The 25,594-nt window shown below is 55.5% G+C and overlaps 3 protein-coding genes across 14 annotated transcripts in view; 2 read left to right on the top strand and 1 right to left on the bottom strand.

The window, feature by feature from the left end:
* Positions 1-8,201, top strand: part of LOC116540019 (zinc finger protein 324A) — a 30,957-nt gene extending 22,756 nt beyond the window's left edge. For 5 of the 9 annotated variants that reach the window (XM_032263317.1, XM_032263319.1, XM_032263318.1 and 2 more), the window contains exons 5-7: positions 3,534-3,660; positions 4,083-4,199; positions 5,384-8,201. In XM_032263317.1, the coding sequence (XP_032119208.1) occupies positions 3,534-3,660; positions 4,083-4,199; positions 5,384-6,813 (1,674 nt within the window). In that variant the 3' untranslated portion in view covers positions 6,814-8,201. Of the gene's footprint in view, positions 1-1,137; positions 1,264-1,338; positions 2,063-3,520; positions 3,661-4,082; positions 4,200-5,383 lie in introns of those variants that run through there. The other 4 variants (XM_032263323.1, XM_032263321.1, XM_032263320.1 and 1 more) reach the window with 3 other exon arrangements.
* Positions 8,202-8,551: 350 nt separating this feature from the next.
* ZNF446 (zinc finger protein 446) lies at positions 8,552-16,077 on the top strand. 2 transcript variants are annotated; one of them, XM_032263330.1, is made up of 7 exons: positions 8,552-8,954; positions 12,044-12,422; positions 12,499-12,688; positions 12,949-13,043; positions 14,480-14,564; positions 14,765-14,854; positions 15,017-16,077. In XM_032263330.1, exons 2-7 carry the CDS (start codon positions 12,081-12,083, stop codon positions 15,568-15,570), a joined length of 1,356 nt encoding a protein of 451 aa, XP_032119221.1. In that variant the 5' UTR covers positions 8,552-8,954; positions 12,044-12,080; the 3' UTR covers positions 15,571-16,077. The 2 variants fall into 2 exon arrangements, with proteins under 2 accessions (XP_032119221.1, XP_032119222.1); XM_032263331.1 differs by lacking the exon at positions 8,552-8,954 and adding an exon at positions 9,551-10,983.
* Positions 15,508-25,594, bottom strand: part of SLC27A5 (solute carrier family 27 member 5) — a 14,649-nt gene continuing 4,562 nt past the window's right edge. The window contains exons 4-10 of one of the 3 annotated variants that reach the window (XR_004264266.1): positions 21,836-21,960; positions 21,054-21,248; positions 20,876-20,966; positions 20,062-20,260; positions 19,700-19,797; positions 16,585-16,688; positions 15,508-15,649 (exon numbers count right to left, since the gene is read on the bottom strand). Coding sequence is in view for 2 of the 3 variants with exons in the window: in XM_032263325.1 (XP_032119216.1) it covers positions 19,111-19,287; positions 19,377-19,507; positions 19,700-19,797; positions 20,062-20,260; positions 20,876-20,966; positions 21,054-21,248; positions 21,836-21,960 (1,016 nt within the window). In the remaining variant the exon portion in view is untranslated. Of the gene's footprint in view, positions 15,650-16,584; positions 16,689-18,934; positions 19,288-19,376; positions 19,508-19,699; positions 19,798-20,061; positions 20,261-20,875; positions 20,967-21,053; positions 21,249-21,835; positions 21,961-25,594 lie in introns of those variants that run through there. The other 2 variants (XM_032263325.1, XM_032263326.1) reach the window with 2 other exon arrangements.

Below are 25,594 nucleotides of genomic sequence, written 5' to 3'. Positions count from 1 at the left end.
CACACGCCTGTAATCCCAGCTACTCAGGAGGCTGAGGCAGGAGAATTGCCTGAACCGAGGAGGCGGAGGTTGCGGTGAGCCGAGATCGCGCCATTGCACTCCAGCCTGGGTAACGAGCGAAACTCCGTCTCAAAAAAAAAAAAAAAAAGAATCAATATTGTGATGTGTGGGGCCAGACAAGAACTAGATGGTCTAAGGACAAGCAAGCCTGGGGAAGTACCTTCTGCCCATCCAAATTACAAGGAAAACAGACGCTTTGGGCAAGCATCCAAGAACAATCACAGACTCAAGACAAATACAGGCTTAGAGGCTGAGAATTCTTGGCGTAGAGGCTGAAAAACTGACCTTAGGCCGGTCGCGGTGGCTCACACCTGTAATCTCAGCACTTTGGGAGGCTGAGGCGGGCGGATCACGAGGTCAGGGGTTTGAGACCAGTCTGGCCAACATGGCCAAACCCCGTCTCTACTAAAAATAAAAAAATTAGCCGGGCGTGGTGGCGGGAGTCTGTAATCCCAGCGACTCTGGAGGCTGAGGCAGTAGAATCACTGGAACCCGGGAGGTGGAGGCTGCAGTGAGCCGAGATTGTGCCACTGCACTCCAACCTGGGCAACAAGAGCAAGACTACGTCTCAAAAACAAAACAAAACACTTTAAACATTTACGGGACACTGACACAGAGAGAGGTCAAACCTGTGCCCAGTACGCACGGTTAGTGAGAGAAAGAGCTGGGAAGGGAACCCGGAGCTCCAGGCAACGACTCCTCTACCTACACCTGCCCTACCGGGTGCGTTTTCTCCCCCGTGCTCCCTGCTGGTGTTGCCTTCTGGAACCTTGGCAGTTTCTGCTTTCGTACCTGCAGGGTTTAGTCTCGGGGCTGCTTGGGTGGGCGCGGGGAACCTGTAACCCGGAGGCAGGACTACCCACCAGGCGAGTCCACCAGCGCCACCAAGACCTTGAAAGCCCGGGGCAGCCGCGGAACTCCATTTCCCAGCGCCCCGCGCAGGGGTGCTTGGACGTTACCATGGAGACCGGTCAGGGCCCCGCCTCTACGGCGAGAAACTGGCGGGAACCACATGACCCCGAAGGCTGTGCGTAAGCATCGGCGGCGCGCATTGGGCCAATGAGAACCGGAGGGCTGGACTTCCGGCGGTGGGGCTGTCACTTCGCGGCTCGCGTCAGGCCACACCGGTGGTCTGGGCCGGGGCCCGCGGGTTGGGGCCGGTTTCCAGTAGGTTCCCGGGGCCCGAGGCGGGCGGCGAGGAAGGTACTGGCTGAGGGCCCGCGTCGGGCCCGTCCTGCGCACGCGTCGTGACCCAGGGCGCCGGCCGCCAGCCGCGCCCCCTAAACCTCTGTTTCTCAGTGCGTCGTGGGCGTTCCGGGGGCTGTCGGCCGCAGCGGGAGCAATGCGCTCTCCCGCCGTACGGCAGCCCAGGAGGCCGCGCGCCGGGCATTCCGCGTCCTTGACGGCCGGGGATGCTGCGGGTGGGGATGGCGGTGCCGGGTGGTCCACGCCTTTCTTCCCTCCCAGTTGCGGGTTCCGCTGCGACGGCGGCGCTGACAAGCCCGCCCCGGGGAGGCGGGGGAGCCCCTGCTCCCACAGACCGCGCCCCCACGGAGGGAGGCCGCTCTCTAGACCTCGCCTCGTCGTGTTTCCTCTCCCTGCCCGGGGTGGTTAGGGTGTCAGTGCAAACCCCGGTGTCCAGGGCATGGTGGGCTCCCGACTTCCGGCAGCCAAGCGGCTGAAATCCTGAAGGAAGCTCGGAGGGGAGAGCCCCGAGTGTGCAAAACCCGGGAGGGGAGCTCGCGCCCCGGTGCTTCCGGGACTGAGCGCTCTCGACGTGGAGCTCGGGGGAAGATGGGCTGTGTGTGGCTGCAGTAGCGGGCGAGGAGGTGGGCTTGATCTCGAGGGCGTTGGGAGACATGGAAGGTTTTGAACAGAATCAGGACATACTCTGAGTTGGGGTTTTAAAATGGTTCCACCGTTTGCCGCGTGGAGAACAGACATGCAGGGGTGTCGGCCTGAATGGAAGAACCTGTCTGGGCAGCTGTAGAGGTGACATCAGGTGAATTCCAGGTGCATCTGCGGACGCATCACGTGTGGGGTGGCTGAAGAACTACCCCATGTTCAGCCTGAGCGCCTGGAAGAAGGGAGTTGCTGTAAACAGAAAGGAGGATTAAAGGGAAAGCAGGTTTCCTCCAGGGGAAAGATCAGGAGTCTGGGATGTCCCAGGTTGGTCATGTCACTGGATCTGACGTTGCTGGTGTCCTAGGCTGTGGACGGGGCCTATGAATTGAACTGAGGAGTGGGTAGAAACTCAGCCAGGTGTGGGCAGTTATGGCTTGAGGATAAAGAACAGCTGGGTTGCCTGGGGCTATCAGGGGAAGGGGAGGAGTGGAGCCGGCTGAGGAGGGGAGGGAGGCAACAGAGAGGGAAAGAAATAGAGGGGGCACCCTGTGGAAGGAAGAAGGGATTGAGTTCCTCTGTGTTCACAGGTTCTTGGGATGCTCCCCTGTGGCTACTGGTAAGAATCATCCAGTCTCTCAGGCTGCATGAGCAGCCTGGAAATGTCAGGCAAGCAGGCTCAGCAGGGAAGGGTACCAGTGATGGATATTCCTGGGAAGCCCCAGCTGGGACTTACACAGTTAATTGTTACAAGAGCAGAAAGGGCACATCTGAGGAGGGTCATGAGCGGTCATACTGAGTCATGAGTGGACACCTGCGGCTGCTCTTGGTGTGGCAACTGAGGGCCCAGCCAGGACTTGCTCTAGACTGCTTGTGTATGGAGTGGCCAGTGGGGAGGCCAAGAAGGCATCTGTGGTGTGGACAGGAGGGGAGGGGTCCCAGACATGTGAGGGAAGTGCCATCTGAAGATAGCCGGGGCAGAACCCAGGGAAGGAGGGTGAGTGTCCGAGGGACATCATGGGAGGTGGCCGTTGGGATGGGGAGCTTGATCCTGGCTCACAATCATACCTTAACCAAGCTTGTCCAACCCCCAGCCCAGGATCGCTTTGAATGTGGCCCAGAACAAATTCTTTTTTTTTTTTTTTTTTTTTGAGACAGAGTTTCACTCTTGTTACCCAGGCTGGAGTGCAATGGCACTATCTCGGCTCACCGCAACCTCCGCCTCCCGGGTTCAGGCAATTCTCCTGCCTCAACCTCCTGAGTAGCTGGGATTACAGGCACGCGCCACCATGCCCAGCTAATGTTTTGTATTTTTAGTAGAGTCGGGGTTTCACCATGTTGACCAGGATGGTCTCGATCTCTTGACCTCGTGATCCACCCGCCTCGGCCTCCCAAAGTGCTGGAATTACAGGCTTGAGCCATTGCGCCCGGCCTACAAATTCTTAAACTTTCTTAAAACATGAGATATTTTTGCAATTTTTTTTTTTGTTTAGCTCATCAGCTAAACAAAATTAGTATTAGTGTATTTTATGTGTTGCCCAAGACAATTCTTTCAGTGTGGCCCTGGGAAACCAAAAGGTTGGATAACCTAGTTTTAGACCATGCCTATCTCCCCCTCCCTGCTCTTTTAGGACCAGATGGCCTTCGAGGATGTGGCTGTGTACTTCTCCCAGGAGGAGTGGGGGCTCCTAGACACAGCCCAGAGGGCCCTGTACCGCCGCGTGATGCTAGACAACTTTGCACTTGTGGCCTCACTGGGTAAGGCCCTGGATACTCCATGAAATGGGCTATTGATGACAAGCTGACTGGCCAGGACTGCCCCTCACCTCCCCGGTGGCTGATGAGCAGGCCCTTCTTGCAGCCAGGGGCCATGTGGAATAATAGGGGGCTGGTCCTGTAGACATGCAGTCTGGTTGGCTCAACCACTCCCTGTGACCCTGTCCAGCTGTGGCCTCTCCGTGCCTGGGCTCAGTCCCCTTCCTTTGGTGCTCTGGGCACAGTTACTGCCCTGGCGATGAATGAGCTATTCCTGTGAGACCCTTGCCCTGTGCCATCTGTAGATTCTCCTGGTTGCACAGATGACGTTTTCTATTTCCATGAAGCCCTGACTCCTGCCCTCTGTTGGGAGGTGGGTTGTCTTGAGCTGGGGCTGGACTCTAACCTGCACTACCTCCTCACAGGACTCTCCACCTCTCGACCTCGTGTGGTCATCCAGCTCGAGCGTGGCGAGGAGCCCTGGGTTCCTAGTGGAACGGACATGACCATGTCCAGGAACACCCACAGGAGGCGCAATTCTGGTGAGTGGGAGCTCAGGGTGGGGTGAATTTGGGACCAACCTGTGGCCATGCCTCTGTCCCTGCTTCCCATACTCCCAAGAAGCACCCTCCTCACCTACCTCCCACCCGATTCACTTCTCTTTCATCATCAGCCTCTCCTGGAGGCTGCAGCCTTAGCTGCCCTTGAAGGGGGAGCTCCAAGGGCACAGAAGCTGGGTTGACACAGAAGGGCCCTCAGGTGAGACCAGCTCAGAGTCCTGCCATCAGCTGGGCTGTGTGGCTTCACACCCTCCATGGCCTAGTCACTGCCATGATTAATAGGCCATTTCTTTGTTTCTGTTTTTTGAGACGGAGCTTCACTCTTGTTGCCCAGGCTGGAGTGCAATGGCATGATCTCGGCTCACTGCAACCTCTGCCTCCTGGGTTCAAGCAATTCTCCTGCCGCAGCCTCCCGAGTAGCTGGGACTACAGGCATGTGCCACCATGCCCAGCTAATTTTTGTATTTTTAGTAGAGACAGGGTTTCACCATGTTGACCAGGATGGTCTCGATCTCTTGACCTCATGATCCACCCGCCTCGGCCTCCCAAAGTGCTGGGATTATAGGCGTGAGCCACTGTACCTGGCCAATGGGCCATTTCTTTAACCCATCATTCATCTTTGTGTTCAGCAAATGTTTCCTGAGTGCTCACAGTGTCCAGGCCCATTCCAGGCAATGTAGACAAAACTTCAACCAGGCCGATCCTGGTCCTGCTTTTGTGGGGCTTGGGTGTGGTGGGGGAGGCTGTTGGTAAGCAGGATTCAGGAGTAGAGTCTAGAGCATTGGATGGAGGTCATTGCCAAGAGCAGGCTGGGGAGTGGGTGCCCGAGAGGGGGGCACCAAGGGAGAAGGCGGTGAGCAATGGAAAGGGAGTGGACGGAACAGCCAGTGTAGAGATGTACAAGGCACACAGCAGCTGCTGTTTCCCTCCGCCCCACCTCCTGGGTGTCTGGGGGCTGCCACCTTGATCATGGGAGTTCCCACTGCGGTCAGTGCCACACCCATCAGGGCAGATGCTTCCCCCAAACCCCCAGGGCTAGCCTCACCTCTACTTTTCCCCTAAGCTTTTGTGCCATCCCCCACATTCCCTCTTGCGTGTCCACTCAGCCTACCCTGGTCCTCTGCTAACCAGGATGCCCTAGGCAACCACCATTTCTCTATCTTCAGGTTTCTGGAGTTTGGCAGAAGATGGAGATGTTTCTGGAGAAGCAGCAAGGCAACCGGCTTTTCCAGATACCCTACCCGTAATGACTACTAGTGTCTTCCCTGTTGCCGGTGCCTGCCACAGTACAGAAGGCCTGCAGCAACAACGGGGTGCCTCCCCATCTCGGGAGAGAAAACCCACGGGGGTGTCGGTGATCTACTGGGAGAGGCTCCTGCTAGGCTCAGACAGTGGGCAAGCTAGCATCAGCCTGCGACTGACGTCCCCACTCAGGACTCCTGAGGTTGGCCAGCTTAGGGAAGAGACCCTCACAGAGCACCCGGTGCCTGGGAGGCAGCCTAGGACGCCTCAGCAGCAGAAGCCATGTGCGCTGGAGGCCCCTGGGAGACCCTTCGGGAACGCCCCGGACGTGGAGGCCGCCAGCGGTCAGGGGAATCACGGAATGGGTTCAGCTTGGCAGGAGCCTCAGAGACTGCTCGGTGGCCAGGAGCCTTCGACCTGGGATGAGCTGGGCGAGGCTCTCCACGCTGGGGAAAAGTCCTTCGAATGCAGGGCGTGCAGCAAAGTGTTCGTGAAGAGCTCCGACCTCCTCAAGCACCTACGCACCCACACAGGGGAGCGGCCCTACGAGTGCTCCCAGTGCGGCAAGGCCTTCAGCCAGACGTCGCACCTGACGCAGCACCAGCGCATCCACAGCGGCGAGACGCCCTACGCCTGCCCCGCGTGTGGCAAGGCCTTCAGGCACAGCTCCTCACTGGTGCGGCACCAGCGCATCCACACGGCTGAGAAGTCCTTCCGCTGCTCCGAGTGCGGCAAGGCCTTCAGCCACGGCTCCAACCTCAGCCAGCACCGCAAGATACACGCGGGCGGACGTCCCTATGCCTGTGCACAGTGTGGCCGCCGCTTCTGCCGCAACTCGCACCTGATCCAGCACGAGCGCACGCATACAGGCGAGAAGCCCTTTGTGTGCGCGCTCTGCGGTGCCGCCTTCAGCCAGGGGTCCTCGCTGTTTAAGCACCAGCGTGTGCACACGGGCGAGAAGCCCTTCGCCTGCGCACAGTGCGGCCGTGCCTTTAGCCACAGCTCCAACCTGACCCAGCACCAGCTCCTGCACACAGGCGAGCGGCCCTTCCGCTGCGGGGACTGTGGCAAGGCCTTCGCGAAGGGCGCTGTGCTGCTGAGCCACCGGCGCATTCACACGGGCGAGAAGCCCTTCGTGTGCACGCAGTGTGGTCGCGCCTTCCGTGAGCGCCCGGCCCTCTTCCACCACCAGAGGATACATACCGGTGAGAAGACCGTCCGGCGATCCAGGGCCAGCCTGCAGCCCCAGGCCAGGTCTGTTTCTGGGGCATCAACAGAAGGTGCGCCAGTGAAGGAAAGCGAGCCCACTCCCGCCTTGGGCCCAGCCGCAGTTTCGGAGCCAGCGGAGGTCTGAGGTCACAGGTTGCAGCCTCGCCCTTTCTTGGCCTTCTGTGAATCCCTTCCACATCTAAAGGGCATATGTCCTCTGCAGATCCACAGCAGGGAAAAAGCCTTGTACTTGTTAGGCAGGGATAAGGGAGCCCCTTTGGCTGTGATTTCATTTGCACGTGGGGACTGAATTTGCCAGTATCTGCATCCCCAAAGAAGTAGCACTGTAGAAACATCAGCGGGAGGACATGGTGGCTGAAACTCTAGTTGGGCCAGGACTATTAAGAGCCAGTAGGAGGCTGACAGTCACAGCACTGCAATGTGGTACTGCTTCATGTGTTACAACAGTGGATGCTAAGGTGAGGGACATGTGGACATAGGTTGTGTGACCCAGAGAAACTTATCTGCACACAAACTAGCTGCTGGATAGATGCTGAGGGCATTCTCCTCCCCCTGCCCCCACCCGTTACCACTGCCACTGTTCATCCAAGGCTTCCTAGGGGCCAGCCTAGCAGACAGGAGACCACAAGTGATGGGATCAGGATGTGGGCTCATAGTGTCAGCCACTGCCTCTGGGAAAAAGGTTTGGGTCTACCAAACATCATGTTTTCAGATACTGACAGGTGGAGTCCTAATGAGAGCCAACATGTGCTTACTGTCGGCTCCTGTCTTAAGTGCTGGGAAATTTCTCTTGAAGCTCTGAGAGATGGCTGCTGTGGCTGGTATCACCCCTTGGAAGATGAGGAAACTGAGGCACACAGGCAGAGGTGAGTTGCCATGGCACACAGCAGAGCTGGGACCCAAGCCCAGGTGGACTGACCCAGCGTCCAGATACCTCATCTCCTGGGCTGCACTCTGGCCAGGTATGAGGGCCTGTCCTGGCTTCACATAGCCGACTCAGCATAGGGATGCCCATGGGGGAACATGTGGCTCTCAGCATTGGAAGGACAGAGCTAGGATGATGGCTTTCCAGTGGCACTTGCTCAGGTTTTGGTCCAAGTCTCAGCTTGGCCAAGGCCTGTCACTGACTTGTTTACTAAAATTGATGTGATGAGGAGCCTTTACTTCTGAGGGGACAATGTTAACTTCAGACAAGATGGAGCTGCTCATTTTTGCTGGGTTTGGTGGCCACTTCCCCCCCCACACCCCGTCTCACCTTACCCCCATTATCCCTCCTCAGTTGGAGGCCGGACAGAGAACTGAATAGGAACGACTTGCCATTACCTAAGGCCATGTGTGACATCCTCCTGATGACCTCCCCACCCCAGTGTAATGGCCCTGCATGGCAGGAACAGAAAGGTGGACTGGGGGCTATTTGCTTCCTGTGGCCTTCAGCAGACCAGGCCCTGTCCCTACCTGGAGCCTCACCTCCAAGGAAATTCAAGGTCTCTTTCATGAAAAAAAAAAAAAAAAGACTAGCATCTGCAACTCGGAGTAGGTGTTGCAATTTCTTGTACAGCAGTTTGGACTGCCACAGCACAGCTTCTTGTCCCTACTCCAGAGCATGGTTTAGTTTTTAATAACAGTTCAAACAGCTTCTCTGATAAAGCTTTCTTTTTAAACATTGGTGTGAACAGTAGCAACCCAACACCCATTTCACCCTCATACAATGCAGATGGTATTGAACATACCCTGACATGCCATCAGCATGTGTCATCATCACAGAAGTTCCTGGACTTGGCTTCAACCTGGGCACCCTCAAGAGGCCACAGAATAGAGATGCAGCCTGTCTGCGGTCCAGTGAGGGAGTGGGATACCTGTATCCTTTTCAGGGCCAGAGGTGGGTTGGGGGAGCCAGAAGCTGGATAAAGTGGGATGGGGTGGGGCTGCCTGGAGCAGCAGCTCTGTTAGGTGATGAGTCCTGGTGGATCCTGCTGATGGGATGATGGTAGGTGGAGAAACCAAAGCAGGGCTGTGTTCCCCTGCTGCTGAGATAGAGGGTGTGGCCATGTGTGATGACCCTGCAAGGTTGACTCCAGACCGGTGGTCGCTCCATCCCATGGCTTCCAAAGCCTTGCAGCGATCCCACTCTATACACAAAGAGCAGAAACTCGCCCCACCCACTTGGTATTCCACCTGTGAAACCTCACAGGTTCCTGCAGGGAGTGGAGACAAGCAGGACCCAGCTCTCCCGGAGTCTGCAAGACTTGGACCTCCAGGATCCCAGTAAGTCCCTGAACCACTGTCCCCTACTAAGTCTGCAGAGCTGTGAAATGCAGACAACCCTTCCCTGTCTGAAAGAGGACTTTTCTGGGGGAAGCCATGGGAGTCAGGAGCAGAAGCATCTGTCAAACAAGTGGATACCCAGAGAGTCACATGAAATCATTTCTGTGCCTTTGACAGACGCTGAAGTTTCTGCCCTGAGCCTGCCTGACCCCTTAGGCTGGGCTCAGTGCCCTACCTTGTCTTCCCACCAGCTCTTCCCTCCATCAGGCTCCTTTCCACATCTGCTTGTGTTCCTGTTGTCTCTCAGTTTGTCCACCCTCCTCCAATCTTGCCCTCCTTAAACCCATGACTGGTCGGTGGCCCCCAACTTGGACTCCCGCCTCCATCCAGGTCTTGGCCCTTTAGCTGACCTCCATCCAGCCTCCCCCTCTGCTCTTAATCCTGATTAGGCAGTGACTGTAAAAGTGTCCCTGGGCTTCTAGGTCAAAAGGTCTGTGTCAAAAGGTCAGACCAAACACATAAATCTCACTGGACTTGGAACTCCACTGAAACCACAGAGGGGAGCAATTAAAACACAAATCCACAAGTATGAGGATGGTGAAAGATGAGTCAGCAGCAACGGCATTCCTAAGCTAGAAGTGGATGGGAGCTGTCACTAAGTTAGGGATGCCATATACTGCGTGGCCACTTGGGGAAGTGGAGAGAGTTCCCACCCGGCTACGGCAGAACAGCAGAAGGCAGAGAGAACCAGCAGCCCAGATACAGGAGACCTACAACAAAGCTGCCTGGGGAACAGCTGCTGAAGAAGCCCTTAATGACCCAATGCTCTCCCCACCTGGTGGAGGGTAAAAGTTTGTTTTTTGTTTTTCTCCTGGGAATCTGCACAGTCCCAGAGAAAAGACCTAAGCACCCCATCCCCAAAAACAACCCGAGGAGGCTTCTGGAAAGCTCAAAGTTGACAAGTCCCACCACGCATGTGCTCAGTGCTTCCAATCTGTGATTAAGACCATTGCTCTGCATCCAGAGTAGGCAGCAGAGATTCCCAAGTATCCAAAGAAACCAAAACAGGTGGTGTAATTTAGAACTGATAATGTCATTTAAGTGTGGAAGCAAAACTGATCCCACAGATTTAGAAAACTGTAACATTGCTTATTGGGAGAAACTAGTGGCACCCTGTCTAGTTCTCCCCAAATTAAATAAAAGGTAAATAAACGGTTGCGCAAGTCCCATCAGCCTGGCGGAAAACCTCCGCCCCCGACTTTGCAGGACTGACATCTGAAGACGTCAGAGACTGCGGTCACAACCGTCAGTACCTCTTCAGGGTCGCTGTGGCCCCCGCGTGACCGCAGGGCGCTTAACATAGGCCAAAGAAGCCCCCCGCACCCTCCAGGAGGGAGAAAGCCCAAGTTCAGGTGGTGGTCCACACCCGACCCCGCCTCTCCCGGGACCACTTGGAAAGAGCCACAGCGAACTACTCGACCCAGGAGACCACTGGGCCACCATTTCCGGCCTCCTCGGAAGTCGAGGCAACGCTCCTGACGTCATGAGAACAGCTGGAGGCTGGCGGATATGCCCTGGCTGTTATCCGGGGGCTGGTCGAGCGGAACGTCGTGGGGGTGGGGCCAGGCAAGCGCCACCTCTCATTGGGCAAAACCTCCCGTCTCTCCCCTCACCGGCCAGTAGGAACCGGGCCACTATACAGACTTGCAGGTTTATAACATGGTAAGGGAGAGCTGCTCCCAGAGCGGAGGGAGCCTATATAACTGTGGAACACTGCGGCACCTCCTAGAGGAACAGAGCGCTTCTCAGGCGTCAGAGGCCTCTGCAAATGCGGGTCCGGCGGCCGCGGTCCCGCCTGTCTTTGCTGACGCTCATGGGAAACGTAGTTTAAAGGGAGTGGGCGGTGCCTTCGGTGCTGGCGCGGGATTGGTCAGCGCAGCGTCGCCGGGGCAACACCCGGCTGAGGCGCCCTGGGCTGCGCGGCTCCACTTCCGGGAAGCGGCCTCCCAGCAACGGCTCCGGGGTTGAGGTGAGCGCAGGCTGCCTGAGCGGGGCGCGGCCTTTCTACAAGGCGGGAGGGTTTGGGGCCGCCCTCTGGGGCCTGCAGGACTCCTGCTCTCGGCGCCCTGGAGGGCCCGCCCACCTCCCTACCGGCCGCGCGCGTCCCCTCAGCCTTCGCACAGGCCCTTCCTCCCCTCAACACGGTTCCGGGTGCCGAGGCCGGGCGCGTCCTCGTGAACGCCTCTCTGTTCTCTTCCCTTTTTGGGGATAGATCCCGAAGTTCGAGTATCCCTCGGACAGGCCGGGTGTCAGGCCTGGTCTCTCAGGCCCCTGCAGGGGGCCGTATTTCACGCCAGACCTCCGGGACCGGGAAGCGGTGCCCATCCCTGGACTCCACGCAACGTGGAGCTTTGGCTCCGTTTTTGTTCTTTGCTTTTCGTCTTTACACGCATGGGCCCAGGCAGTGTGAGTCATCCACAGTTCGCTGTGGTCAGCGAGCACGGTGTCCACAAAAGCCCTGACTTGCCGTGTAGCCCTCACGGGATCGCTCTCCAGAGCCAGTCTTAAGGATGTCCCCCTCAGTCAGCATCCCCAAGATTGTGGAGGGACACTCGCCCCCATACATGACAGCCTGGCTCCACCCTCTACCTGCTGCCTCTTCCTCGCTCAGGGATCCCACTCACCCTGGATCACGGCCCCACCTGCCCAGCTGACCACTCCCCTCGCACCTCTGCTAAGCACTGCCTGTGGCTCCCCAGCCTGGCCCTGGAACCCTGCGATGATTGTCCTTATCCACCTCTTTACCGTCATCTCCTAGCAGTCCCCTGTTGGACCCAACTGTTTGCAATTTCCTGGAAGCTCCCTGGACACCTTGCCTCCAAGGATTTGTCCGCAAGGCTTCCTCCGACTCATTTGCCGTCATTATGTAGCTCCTGTGACCCTTATCTTTCCATGAAGCTTCTTGCCCTTACCTCCTCTGACCTCAGAGTACACTTGGTCCTGGTCTCAGCCCCCTGGGCTGGGCCTGGTGTCTGCCTTCCCCTGGCCAGATTCTCTTGGCTGACACTTGGACCCTTCCTTTTCTGTAGACCCCTTAACGACTCCAAGACACCCCCTTGAACAAGAATGCCATCCCCTCTGGGTCCCCCATGCCTGCCCCTCATGGACCCAGAGACCACCCTTGAGGAGCCTGAGACTGCCCGCCTCCGCTTCCGAGGGTTCTGCTACCAGGAGGTGGCAGGTCCCCGAGAAGCCCTGGCCCGGCTGCGTGAGCTGTGTCACCAGTGGCTGCAGCCTGAGGCACACTCCAAGGAGCAGATGCTGGAGATGCTGGTGCTGGAGCAGTTCCTGGGCACACTGCCTCCTGAGATCCAGGCCTGGGTGCGAGGTCAGCGGCCAGGCAGTCCTGAGGAGGCTGCTGCCCTGGTGGAAGGACTGCAACATGACCCTGGGCAGCTGTTGGGCTGGGTGAGTGTGGCCAGTATCAGCTTCTTGGAGGGACAGACCCAGGCTAGAGCCCTTGTGACTTATTTCTTCTCCTCAGATCACAGCCCATGTCTTGAAGCAGGAGGTGCTCCCTGCAGCCCAGAAGACAGAGGACTCATTGGGGAGCCCCCCCCACTCAGGGACAGTGGAGTCCCCTGGGGAGGGTCCCCAGGACACCAGAAGAGAGGGGTCTGTCCAGCTCAGCTGCAGTGTGAAGGAGGAGCCCAATGTCGATGGACAGGAAATGGGTGAGGTTGGGGTCCCACCAGAGATGAGCAGCTCCTGGAAGAAGCGTGGACATTCCTGGCTTGGGTGGGAGTCCCAGGACAGGTGTGTCAAGGCTGGGACTCTTGAAGTGATTGTGGATGTCCCTGTCTGGGATGGGAACCTGGGAGGCTGGAGCAAAGGGCTGGCTACTTGCCATGTCACACAGCAGAGGAGCTCCTCATTTGCCATGGCTCTTCTGGGCAGACTCTGACACCAGCCTCCCATCTGCCCCACTTTTCAGCACCCTCCAGCCCTCCACTTGCAGCTCAGTCCCCTGAGGGGCACCATGGACACCAAGAGCCAGCCTCTACCTCCTTCCACCCACCCAGGATTCAGGTAAGCAGCTCCAGGTGGGAAGTGTAGGCCGGAGGTGTGGGGAGGGAGTGTCCCCATGGCTGCCCTCGGCCCTGTGGTTTTCGAGGCTCCATGGCTAGTGGCTCTTTGATGCCCAGAAGTGGAGTGTGTAGCAGTTGTACCCCTCACAGGACCTGGGGCACAGGGACAGACTGGTGATCTATTATGGAAAGGATTTGGGGCAGGGCAAGGTGGTTCATGCCTGTAATCCCAGCAATTTGGGAGGCCGAGGTGGGCAGATCATCTCAGGTCAGGAGTTCAAGACCAGCGTGGCCAACGTAGTAAAACCCTGTCTCTGCTAAAAATACAAAAATTAGCCGGGTATGGTGGCATGCGTCTGTAATCCTAGCTACTAGGGAGGCTGAGGCAGAAGAATCGCTTGAACCCAGGAGGCAAAGGTCAAAGTGAGCCAAGATCACACCACTGCACTCCAGCCTGGGCGACAAGAGCAAATCTCCTTGTCAAAAAAAAAAGGATTTGGGCCTCAAGCCATGGAAACCCAGTTTAGAGTGGCTGGAACTAGCAGGCATGGCTTTCTCACCTCCAGAGAAGTCAGTTGGGAGGTTTGCTGCACCCAGAGGTCCTGAGCCAGAACCTGGGGATTTGAACTTTTGTGTATAGATGGGGAGGGGAGAAGACCAGCTGTGGCGGTATTCCCCCAACACCTGAAACAGATGGAGACACTCTTCCTGTAAAATGCCCCAAGTCCCTTCTCTCCTAGGGCTCTCCTCAGAGGCGACCTGTTGGGCCTGGAAGCTCAGCTTGAGGTCTCTGCTACTGGATCACTTGGTTTCCAAGTGTGGGTGGCAAGGCCTTTTCCTCTGCTTCTAAGCCACTCCACTGGGGAGCTTCAGTAGCAGAATTGCTAGTTGAGATATGCTTCAAGGTGGATAAGTCTTTCCAGGCTCCCTTCACAACCCCATGGCACAGTCAGAAAGTGAGGAGAGCAGCTAGGCTACCCTTTCCACGGGGTCCTCACCTCCAGCCAGCACCATCCACGTCCAGCTGTGGCTCCTCACAACTGCTGCCTTCGTGCCCCTGGACTTGCCACAGCTTGTCCTTGAGGATTATTTTTCCCACCCCAGTAGAGCCCCAGATGATGGGACACAGGTGGCAAGGAGGGCTGACTCCCAGGCAGGGAGTTCACTCCTTGATAAAGTCATTCAGGTCCCTGTGATGCTGCCAAGCCCACCCTCTTAGCAGGGTGGGGTAGTTGAGGGGGATGAGTGCTGGCAACAGCATTGGTCAAGTGATCTGAAGGAGGACCCCAGCACTTACAAACACCTACCTCAAGATCATTCTCAGCTAGAGAGGCAGATGAGGCGTAGGTAACCTGCTGGCTCCCCCAGGTAATAATATGAACCAGACAGGGCAAGGGAGGGTGGAAGGGTGCCTACAGTGATGGGCCACGTCCGCAGGAGGAGTGGGGGCTGCTGGACCGCTCACAGAAGGAACTGTACTGGGACGCGATGCTGGAGAAGTACGGCACAGTGGTCTCCCTGGGTGAGGACCAGCCAGCCCCACCCCGCCCCTCTCCCTGGGCCTGCACCCATCCTGCAGCAGGCCTAGCTGGGCAGGGCCTCTGTGGTACCAGCCCTACCCAGCTCTCTCACCTTCCAAAGGGACACCTGTCACCTATTGGAACCCACCCTACCCCTCCTTCACGCAAACCCCTCACCTGACTGTACCTCCCGCCCGGGCAGGGTTACCACCCCACCAGCCGGAGGCACAGGCCCAGTCGGAGTTGGGGGTGCTGCTCACGGGGGCAGGCGTCTGCAGAAACCTGGGCTCAGGTGAGTACACCCCACTGTGCAGCCTGAACCACCCCTCCTGGACGGGTGGGACCTGAGTCACGCGGTGCGATCTTGCGTGCCGCGGCCACAAGCCTGAGAGATGGGTGGGCGGTATCACAAGTGCAGAGTGCGGTGACTCACCTGGTCTGCCCCTGCCCCCAGGAGATGAGAATGAGGGTCTGCCGGGCAGCCCAGAGGCCCAGCCACCCCGGGGCCCGGGTCCTGCGGCGTGGGATGGCCCGTCTGGGGCCACAGCTCCTGCCCCCACTGCACGCCCAGGGACACCACCAGCGCCCGCCATGCCCACACCCACAGAGATACGACTGGAGCCGGGCACCACCCCCAGGGCACACCCCTACATGTGTGAGCAGTGTGGCCGCGGCTTCGACTGGAAGTCAGTGTTTGTTATCCACCACCGGACACACACAAGCAGGCCAGGTTCACAGTCCCCAGGGCTAACCACTGGCGAAGGCACAGAGAAACCGCCTCAAGGAGAGCTGGCCTTTCCGCGCCACCCGCGACGGTCACTCACAGGCCCCCGGAGTTACCCATGTGAGGAGTGTGGGTGCAGCTTCAGCTGGAAGTCACAGTTAGTCATCCACCGCAAGAGCCACGCGGGCCAGCGGCGCCACTTCTGCAGTGACTGCGGCCGCGCCTTCGACTGGAAGTCGCAGCTGGTCATCCATCTTAAGAGTCACCGGCTGGAAGCTCCGTGAGCAGCCAGATGGTGCAGTCCCTCAAGGCCTCAGTGTTCTCAGAGCCTGGATGCAGCCTCTGGGGTACCAGCAGAAGACTCTGGAGGCAGCAGGGGTTACTGGAGTGAACAAGGGGTCCCAAGCCAGTCCCCTTTCCCTGGCCTGCCTTCCCCCAAAAGACCTGGGTGTAAGGAAAAGGAGTTGCTTCCTCCCTTCTTGCCCCTTCCTCCTGGAGGGAAGTCTGGGTTCCCTTCTATGACTGGCCAGTGCCTGTGGGGTGACCGCCAAGCATCAAGCTCCCTCCCTTCCTGAGCATGGCCCGGGCTGACAACACTCCCCCTCCTGGGACCTCCTTGCCTCGGGTGGGTGTTCAAAAACTGTGCTTTCCTACCCCTCTGTGCACAGGCTGGGTTTGAGGTCTCCGTGTGGAGGGCAGCAGAAGACCCAGGAAAGCAAGGTTGGCTTCTGTTTCTCCTGCTCCGTGTGTGTGTGTTAGAATTTTAACATAAATTCCACTTTCATAATACAGAGTTTCTGAATAAGGATCTGATTTCTGGCCTGGGCACTATGGCTCACGCCTGTTATCCCAGCACTCTGGAAGGCTGAGGTGGGCGAATCATCTGAGGTCAGGAGTTCAAGACCAGCCTGGCCAACATGGTGAAACCCCACCTCTACTAAAAATATAAAAATTAGCCGGGTATGGTGGCGCGTGCCTGTAATCCCAGCTACTTGGGAGGCTGAGACAGGAGAATCGCTTGAACCTGGGAGGCGGAAGTTGCAGTGAGCTGAGATTGCACCATTGTAATCTAGCTTGGGCAACAGAGCAAGACTCCATCTCAAATAATAATAATAATAATAATAATAATCTACAGGGTAGCTGGGCCCAGAAAGGCCAAACTTCTGTTGCCACAGATCTCCAGCCTCCCTTGCTCCTTGGCTGCCCACATCACTCACCAGCTTCACTGGTCTTGGAACTCATCACTCCTGGCTTCGGTAGACACAAAGGGAATTTTCTTCTTAAGCATGGTTACCTACCGTGCATCTGGGAAGGCAAGTTGGAGGAGCAGCAAGCGTGACCAGCCTGACCTCTGCTGCTATGTTCATCCAACTTCAGGCTCACTTCTTGGCCAGGGTCCCTCCTGAAGGAAATATGAGTACGACTGAACTTGAGAACCTAGCTACAGGAGGAGGAAGCCCAGATGGGGTCATCCCACAGGGATAGCTGAGGTCCCTGGTGGGAAGGCAGGAAAGACTCCCAAAATCAGGTCTTTGGGACACTAGCCCCTGCATTCCCCCACTGTTCTTTCATTGGCAGACACACAGACTTCTGTGAAAAAAGTCGATACCAAAGCCTTGGTATCCACTTGTCCCTGCCTACTGTTTCCCAAGAGGGGCAATGCCTGGGCCTATGCTATGTTCACACAGCTCTAGCTCCCTTCCTGGCCAGGGTCTCTCCTGGAGCAAAGAGGAATATGAATGAACTGGACAACCTACTGTGTGCAGGGGAGGACCATGATGGCCTGGACCCAAGTCCAGGTGTATGAAAGGGCTAGGGGTCTTCAGAGAACACGTGGGGCTCCGTTGGCCACGCAGGGCAGAGAAATAGCAAGTCACAAGAACTATCACTTCACAGAAGATAATTACAGTGCATAGCCACCAGTGATGAACAGATTCTCATAGTGGGACCCAAACTGAAATGACCACAGACTCTAAGGGTACTGTCTCAGCTTCAGGCTGTAGGGCTGACAGGAAGAGCCCCAGATGCTACCAGGAACTCTGTGAAGCCCAGCTGCCCCATAGCCCACATGGGGTGCTGCCTGCGTTGCTCCCTTTGAAGGCCAGTTCTGTCCTCACAGTGGCCCATAGCACGATGAGGAGGCCGAGGCACAGGAGAGCACAGTATTGTGCCAAACCTCTATTGACTCCAGTGGGGATGGCACCAGGTTCAAGATGCGGAAGAAGAGACCGAGAGCCAGCAAACAAGGTAATAGGGTTTTATTGGGGGCTTAGATACAGGGGAGAGTCCAGGGACAGTGGGCTGAGCAGGAGAACTGCTTGCAAAAAGCCTGCGGTGGCTTACACCTGTAATCCCAGCACTTCGGGAGGCCAAGGCGGGCGGATCATGAGGTCAAAAGATGGAGACCATTCTGGCCAACATGGTGAAACCCTATCTCTACTAAAATATAAAAAATTGACCTGGCGGGGTGGCGTGCACCTGTAGTCCCAGCAGGAGGCTGAGGCAGGGAAATCGCTTGAACCCAGGAGGTGGAGGTTGCAGTGAGCTGATACTGTACTCCAGCCTGGCAACAGAGCAAGACTTCATCTCAAAAAAAAAAAAAAAAAAAAAAAAAAAAAAAAAAAAAGCAGTTTATGTAGCATTTTCATTTAACACTCTCCCCTCAGGCAACATTCATTTAACTGAAAGCAAAAGGCCAGGATCCTCTGCACCACCACCGTTCCATGGGACAAGGCCAAAGGCTCAGGTGTTCCTCAAAAGTAAGGAATGAATCTCTGAGTTGGACATCCCCAGATTCCTTAGCCAGGAAATATGAACCGCACTCAGGTGCATCTGCCACACAGGGCCATTCTCAGGTATGTTTGAGCCATTGCCATTGGGCGTGTGTACTGTGCACACAAGGGATGGGTAGGTCACAGCCTGCAGCACTGCCCACCAATGGCCCGTTACTGTTGTGGGGTTCCTTTTGTCACCATCATTGCCCCAGCTGTGCTCCCAAAGTTAACCCATGGAGCACTGGCCCGGCACCACCACAGTTTTTCCTGTGTCTGCAGCCTAACCTATAGTTCCTACTAAGCTCCAAGAAGCACTTATGGCCTTTGAGACCCAGCACCCATACACCCCTACCTACATCTCCACTATGCTTCGAGTAGCACAGCCAACTCCTGAGACTGTGCAGACTCCCATTTTCCAGAGACCTCTGCTCCTGCTGCACCCCACCTGCTAAACTTGCCCCAGGGCCTTTGTATGTGCTGTTCACACTGCCAGGGACACTACTCCACCAGTTACTTCCTGCTTGGCCTTCTAGCCACAGTCCAGCACCCTCCAGGCTCTGTCAGATCGTGTATCCATAGCACTATACAGGGGAATTATCCACATCCACTGACCCACTGTGACCCAGGCCCAATCACCGCTTCAGTGGCCACGGAAGACCCACAGAGGGAATCAGGATTTTCATCTCTCTACATTAGAGTGGCTGTGAGGCTGGCCAGCTCCTCCCATACTGTTGGCCTTAGACAGACAGGGTCATCCCACAGTGGAGGCTGAGGTTCCTGGCTGGGAGACAGGGAAGACCCTCAAGTAAGGTCTTCAGGGCACTAGCCCCTGCACTCCTCCATTGATCCTTCATCCATGCAGATATACAGACTACTGTGAACACACTTTGAGTTTATTCTGCCACGGCTACAGGGCCCACTGCCATTTACAGCCCACTGAGGTTGAGGATATGGCCAGGCTAGGATTGACGCAGGCCCATGATGAAAGTGACACCGAGTGGGGTGGGGGTGGCCGGCCTTGATCCTTGCCCCTGTGGGTTGGCCAGGTGGTCAGATCCTCCAGGTTCCCTCACACACAGCCTGGTACATTTCTGCCGTCAGGGGCCGGAAGGACTGGGCCCGGTTGTCCAGTATAAACAGAGGGTCAGTCACGATCCCTACGTTAAAGCCCTCACGCACCAATCGGGTCTTCACCAGTTTGAACGTGCTCGTGACCTCCACAGCGTCCTGCAGGGCAGTGATCATAGTCCCGTCACTGTGACACCCACCCCCCCGCTATGATCTTCCACCCACCTACCTTGCCACCCCGGGCTCACCTGGATGCGGATGAAATGGGGGGTAGCGTAGGCAGGGAGCCAAGCGCGAACGTGCCGGTACAACTTCTGCCCGTCGAAAGTATGGCCGAGGGCTAGCTGCACGGCAGCCATGCCCACCTTACCCTCACACCCTAGGAAGCAGTCTGGTCACTCTCGGCTAACCCATCTCGAGGGCCCATGGCTGACTCTCCAGCCCCGCCCAGCTCTGCTCACTGGTGGTGAGGTCCGGCACGTCGTACCTAGCACTTCCCTACCTGTAAAATCGGAATAAAGACCCTCCACCCACAAAGCTGTTTGAAGTTTAAAATGAGAACCCTCCGCACCTGGCACACACACGCCATACACGTTAACCTGTTGCAGGAAGTCCACCTGCGACAACACGCCCTCCACCTCGCGCGTGGACACGTTCTCGCCCTTCCATCTGCAGGGTTGGAGCCAGCGCTGTGACCACGCCCCCAGCAAGGAGAGGCCCCACCCCGCCCCGCCCCTACTGGGGATCTGGAGGCCCGGTCGGGCCCGCCCCCTCCAAAATCGAGAAGCCTCGCTTTCGCGTGGGAAGTCCTGACCCCAAGCTCCGCCCTCTTGCGATAGGAAAGTCCCGCCTCTTCAGCCTGGCTGCCTCTAGGATATGAAAGCTTCCGTTGTCCCCCCCCCCAGCCCCGCCCCGAGAAACCCCAATTCGGACCGGAAGGTGTCTCCGAGGCGGTCGCGGAAGTAGAGGAAGCCTTCGTGGTCCATGGCCAGCACGTCCCCGGTGTTGTAGTAAACGTCGCCCGACTGCCGCACGTTGCGCACCAGCTTCCGTTCCGACAGCTCTCGGGGGCCGCGGTAGCCCACGAAGGGATGGTGGCTTGCAACCTTGGTCAGCAGAAGCCCTGGCTCCCCTGGGGGTAGGAGCAGGAACCAGAACCCCTGGAGCCCACCAGCCAAGCCCCCTGCTGGAGGTTTTCAACAACGGTGGACTCTTCGTCACCCAGCACCCTGCCAGGGACGGATCCAAAGACAGGAATATCCAAAGATTAGAGAGACTCAGAGAGATTCCGACGAGGAACACAGAAAAAGACGGAAGAGAAGGCGGTATCGGGAGTCCATGAAAGCAGGAAAAGGGTAACAAGGGATGGAAGACGGCCAGAGACAAATGGCAGAAGAGATGAGACCGGACCTTGCACGGCCCTGGGAGAAGACACTAACAGAAGGTACAGGACAAGGGACCAATGCCTGGAAAGCTGTCTTCCACAGAAAGCTGAAGAGAACAAATCAGTTGGACACCCAGGACCCAGCAGATCAGAGCGAGAGATCAAGGCAGGGGAGCGGGGCAGAGCCAGGAAGCTGAGGCAGAGGCCCCAGGTGATGGTAAGACAGGCCACTGGCTGAGGGTCCAGATGAAGGCTGCATCTAGTGAGCACCAATGTCAAGGTTTTGGGCAGACTGTTCCAGCCAAGGAGAAGACTGAGGGTCGCCACCCCTGCCACCCAGGATGGGCTCCTCAAACCCCATACCTAGCCCTACAGGGATGCAGAAGCCATGACCGTCCCTCACAGGCTCCTCCGCCACCATGTCGAACTGCACCAGCTCAAAGGGGGACAGCATCTGCGGTGGAGGGCGGGGGTATCGATAGAGGTCCTGTGGGCTCAGCCTCAGTCAGGGCAACTTAACACCGGCCACCCGCACACTCACTCGAAGCAGACAGCTCATCTTGCCCAGGGCCCCGCAGCGCCCCACATAGTTGACTAAGCCCATGTTGCCTTCTGTGGAGCCGTAGGTTTCCCAGATCCTAATAGGACCAAAGCGCTGCTGGAAGGTCTTCCACACATCAGCCCGGAGTCCATTGCCCATCGCCAGGCGGACTGTGTGTGTCCGGTCCTCTTGTCGCTACAGGAATGTCCCCAGAAAGGTGAGGAGGAGGTGCTCTTGGGGCATGCCTTGGGACCTTTACCTCGAGGTGGTGTTGTCCTGGGTCCTTACCTTGGGAGTTACCTGGAAGGTGATGGGGGACCTCTACCTAAGGGAACTACCTGGGTTTCTTACATGAAAGTAGTTACTGGAGTCTTTTAAATACAGGGTTACCTGCATGGGTGACCTGAGAGCTTTGCCTGGGGGAAGTTACCAGGGGTGACTGGAGGCCTCATCTGAGGTCTTACCTGGGAGTAGTTACCTACAACTTTAGTTTAGTGGAAATTTAATTTTAATTAATTTATAATGGAAATTCTCATGATAGGGGTAGTGGCTTTTATTATGCCTGTTTTCCAAATGAGGACACTGAGGCTTAAGGTAGCACAGCTGACTATCAAAGAAATCACTGCTGGAAACCTTGTGTGGAACTCATTATCTGGGGTTCTTGCCTGGGGTGTGTTATCTGAGGGACTTGCTTGAGTTCCGTGCCTAAATCTTTACCTGAGATATCATTTGGGATTTCATACTTGGGTGTTCATCAGGGAGCCCTAATCTTAGAGCCTCACCTGGGGAGTGTTACACAGATATCGCAGGAGCTCTCCCACATACTGGATCACAGTCACGCCATGCTGCCGACAATCATCCCAGAAGCAGGAAGCAGAGAACTTGGGGGCCAGAACACAGGTGGCTCCTGAGGGAGGAGAGGGGAGGGCGTTTCAGGTCATGCTTCTAAGTTGTTGTAAGAAGCTGCTTTTAGCACCTGGGTTCACCCACTCCCACGCCCTGAAACACAGGACAATACTGAGTTCATGTCTGGGTCCTTGGCCCAGACAGGAATGCCCTCATTAATAGAGCATAGTCAGGCCTGGGTTCAAATCCTGTCTCCAGAATGCCTGGAAAGCCCCCTGCCTGGTATAAAATGAGCATTGTTAAATAAGGGCTATAAATACTAATTTTTTCATTTTTATTTATTTGTTTTTGAGACAGAGTTTCGCTCTTGCTGCCCAGGCTGGAGTGCAATGCTGTGATCTCGGCTCACCGCAACCTCCGCCTCCTGGGTTCAGGCAATTCTCCTGCCTCAGCCTCCTGAGTAGCTGGGATTACAGGCACGCACCACCATGCCCAGCTAATTTTTTGTAGTTTTAGTAGAGACGGGGTTTCACCATGTTGACCAGGATGGTCTTGATCTCTTGACCTCGTGATCCACCCGCCTTGGCCTCCCAAAGTGCTGGGATTACAGGCTTGAGCCACCGCGCCCGGCAATGCTGTGATCTTGGCTCACCGCAACCTCCACCTCCAGCGGTCAAGCGATTCTCCTACCTCACCCTCCCAAGTAGTTGGGATTACAGACATGCACCACCACGCCCAGCTAATTTTTTGTATCTTCAGTAAAGATGGGGTTTTTCCACATTGGTCAGTCTGTTCTTGAACTCCCAACTTCAGGTGATCCACCTGCCTCGTCCTCCCAAAGTGCTGGGATTACAGGCATAGGCCACAACGCCTGGCCTTTTATTTTTATTTTTTTAGACAGAATCTCACTTTGTTGCCCAGGCTGGAGTGCAGTGGCGCAATCTCGACTCAATGCAACCTCCACCTCCCAGGTTCAAGAGATTCTCCTGCCTCAGCCTCCCCAGTGGCTGAGATTACAGGTGCCCGTCACCACGGCTGGCTAATTTTTGTATTTTTTTTAGTGGAGATGGGTGTTTAACCATGTTGGCCAGGCTGGTCTCAAAGTCCTCACATTTAAGGTGATTTCCCCTGCCTCAGCCTCCCAAAGTGCTGGGATTACAGGTGTGAGCCACCACCTCTGGCCACATTTTTTATTTTTATTTTTACTTGTCACTGACTTGAAGCTCAAATCATTCTTGATTGTGATAAATGAATGCCCAACTAAGCAGAAGGGTGGGCAGGTGGATGGATATGGTGGGTGGATGGAAAGATGATTGGGTGGACAGTTAGATTAGTGAATGAGTGGATGGATGGGTGGGTGGTGACATGCATAGACAGGTGGGTAGAAAGATGGGTATGTGTAAGGATGAATGGGTAAGGAAGTAGGTGAGTAGATGGATGGGTGGCTTGGTGGATGTATGTATGGGTATATTGATATATGGACACGTGGATTAATAAGATTTAGGGGGCCGAGCGTGGTAGCTAACACCTGTAATCCCAGCAGTTTAGGAGGCCGAGGCAGGTGGATCACCTGAAAGGTCAGGAGTTTGAGACCTGCCTAGCCAACATGGTAAAACCCCATCTCTACCAAAAAATGCAAAAATTAGCTAGGAGTGGTGGCACACACCTGTAGTTTCAGCTTCTCAGGAGACTGAGGTGGGAGAATTGCTTGAACTCAGGAGGCGGAGCCTGTAGTGAGCCAAAATTGCACCAATGCACTCCAGCCTGGGTGACAGAGTGAGACTCTGTCTCAAAAAAAAAAAATAAAAAAATAAAAAAATTGAAACAGAATCTAATGCCTCTAAAGAAAGTTTCCAATTTAACAAGAAATGTGGAGGAAAGAGGAACAGAGACCTACAAGCAAATACAAAGGAAAGACTGTTTAACTGTTTTTTTGTTTGTTTGTTTGTTTTTGGTTTTGGTTTTTTTTAAAAAGCCAATTGGCTGAGTACAGTGGCTCACACCTGTAGTCTCAGGACTTTCGGAAGCTGACATGGTTGGATCACTTGAGGCCAGAAGTTAAAGACCAGACTGAACTTACAGGGGGAATCTTTGTCTTTACTAAAAATACAAAAAAATTAGCCGGGCATGGTGGCCCAGACCTGTAATCCCAGCTACTCAGGAGGCTGAGGCATGAGAATCATTTGAACCCAGGAGGCAGAGGTTGCAGTGAGGCAAGATTGCACCACTGCACTCCAGCCTGGGTGACAAAGCAAGACTTTCAAAAAACAAAACCAAGCCAAAACAGCTCATTAGAGAAATCTGAACATAGACTGGGCATCATATGAAATTAAGGGGTTATTACTAATGGTGTTAGGTGTGATAATCACTTTGGTTACAGTTTTTTAAGACCTTATATGTTAGAGATACATACTGCAATATTTACCAGCATAAAGATACAGTGTTTCAGATTTGCTCTGATACAATCTAGAAAGAAACAGAAGTGGCCAGGTCTAGTGGCTCACGCCTGTAATCCCAGCACTTGAGGAGGCTGAGGCAGGTAGATCACAAAATCAGGAGTTCAAGACCAGCCTGGCCAAGATGGTGGAACCCTGTCTCTACTAAAAATACAAAACTTAGCCAGGCATGGTGGCGGGCGCCTGTAATCTCAGCTACTTGGGAGGCTGAGGCTAAGAATTGCTTGAACCCGGGAGGCAGACGTTGCAATGAGCCAAGATAGCACCACTGCACTCCAGCCTGAGCCACAGAAAAAAAGAAAACAAACAGGGAGGCCGGGCGTGGTGGCTCACACCTGTGGTCCCAGCTACTCGGGAGGCTGAGGCAGAAGAATTGCTTGAACCTGGGAGGCAGAGGTTGCAGAGAGCCCAGATCACGCCACCATGCCCAGCTAGTTTTTGTAGTTTTAGTAGAGATGGGATTTCGCCATGTTGGCCATGCTGGTCTTGTACTCCTGACCTCAAGTGATCCACCTGCCTCATCCTCCCAAAGTGCTGGGATTACAGGCGGGAACCACCGCACCTGGCCTAAACTTTTCATAATTAAAAAAAATTTTTTTGGATGCAATGCCCTTGAGGAAAAAAAATTTTTTTTAATTAAAAAAATAAATAAATGAAAATTTAAATTAAAAAAAATTTTTTTTTTTTGGCTCTGCGTGGTGGCTCATGCTTGTAATCTCAGCACTTTGGGAAGCTAAGGCTTATGAATCACCAGAGGTCGGGAATTCAAGACCAACCTGACCAACATGGAGAAACCCCATCTCTACTAAAAATAGAAAATTAGGCTTAGCTTGGTGGCTCATGCTTGTAATCTCAGCACTTTGGGAGGCCGAGGTGGGTGGATCACATGATCAGGAGTTCAGGACCAGCCTGGCCAACACAGTGAAACTTCGTCTCTACAAAAAAAATATACAAATTAGCCAGGCGCGGTGGCTCAAGCCTGTAATCCCAGCACTTTGGGAGGCCGAGGCGGGTGGATCACGAGGTCAAGAGATCGAGACCATCCTGGTCAACATGGTGAAACCCCGTCTCTACTAAAAATACAAAAAATTAGCTGGGCATGGTGGTGCGTGCCTGTAATCCCAGCTACTCAGGAGGCTGAGGCAGGAGAATTGCCTGAACCCAGGAGGCGGAGGTTGCGGTGAGCCAAGATCGCGCCATTGCACTCCAGCCTGGGTAACAAGAGTGAAACTCCGTCCC

The sequence above is a fragment of the Sapajus apella genome, unplaced genomic scaffold (assembly GCF_009761245.1).
Source record: "Sapajus apella isolate SASKATOON/1434 unplaced genomic scaffold, GSC_monkey_1.0 scaffold135, whole genome shotgun sequence".
In the NCBI taxonomy this organism is placed as follows: Eukaryota; Metazoa; Chordata; class Mammalia; order Primates; family Cebidae; genus Sapajus; species Sapajus apella.
The sequence above is the reverse complement of the archived record's forward strand: the minus strand, read 5'-3'. Positions and strand labels throughout refer to the sequence as shown.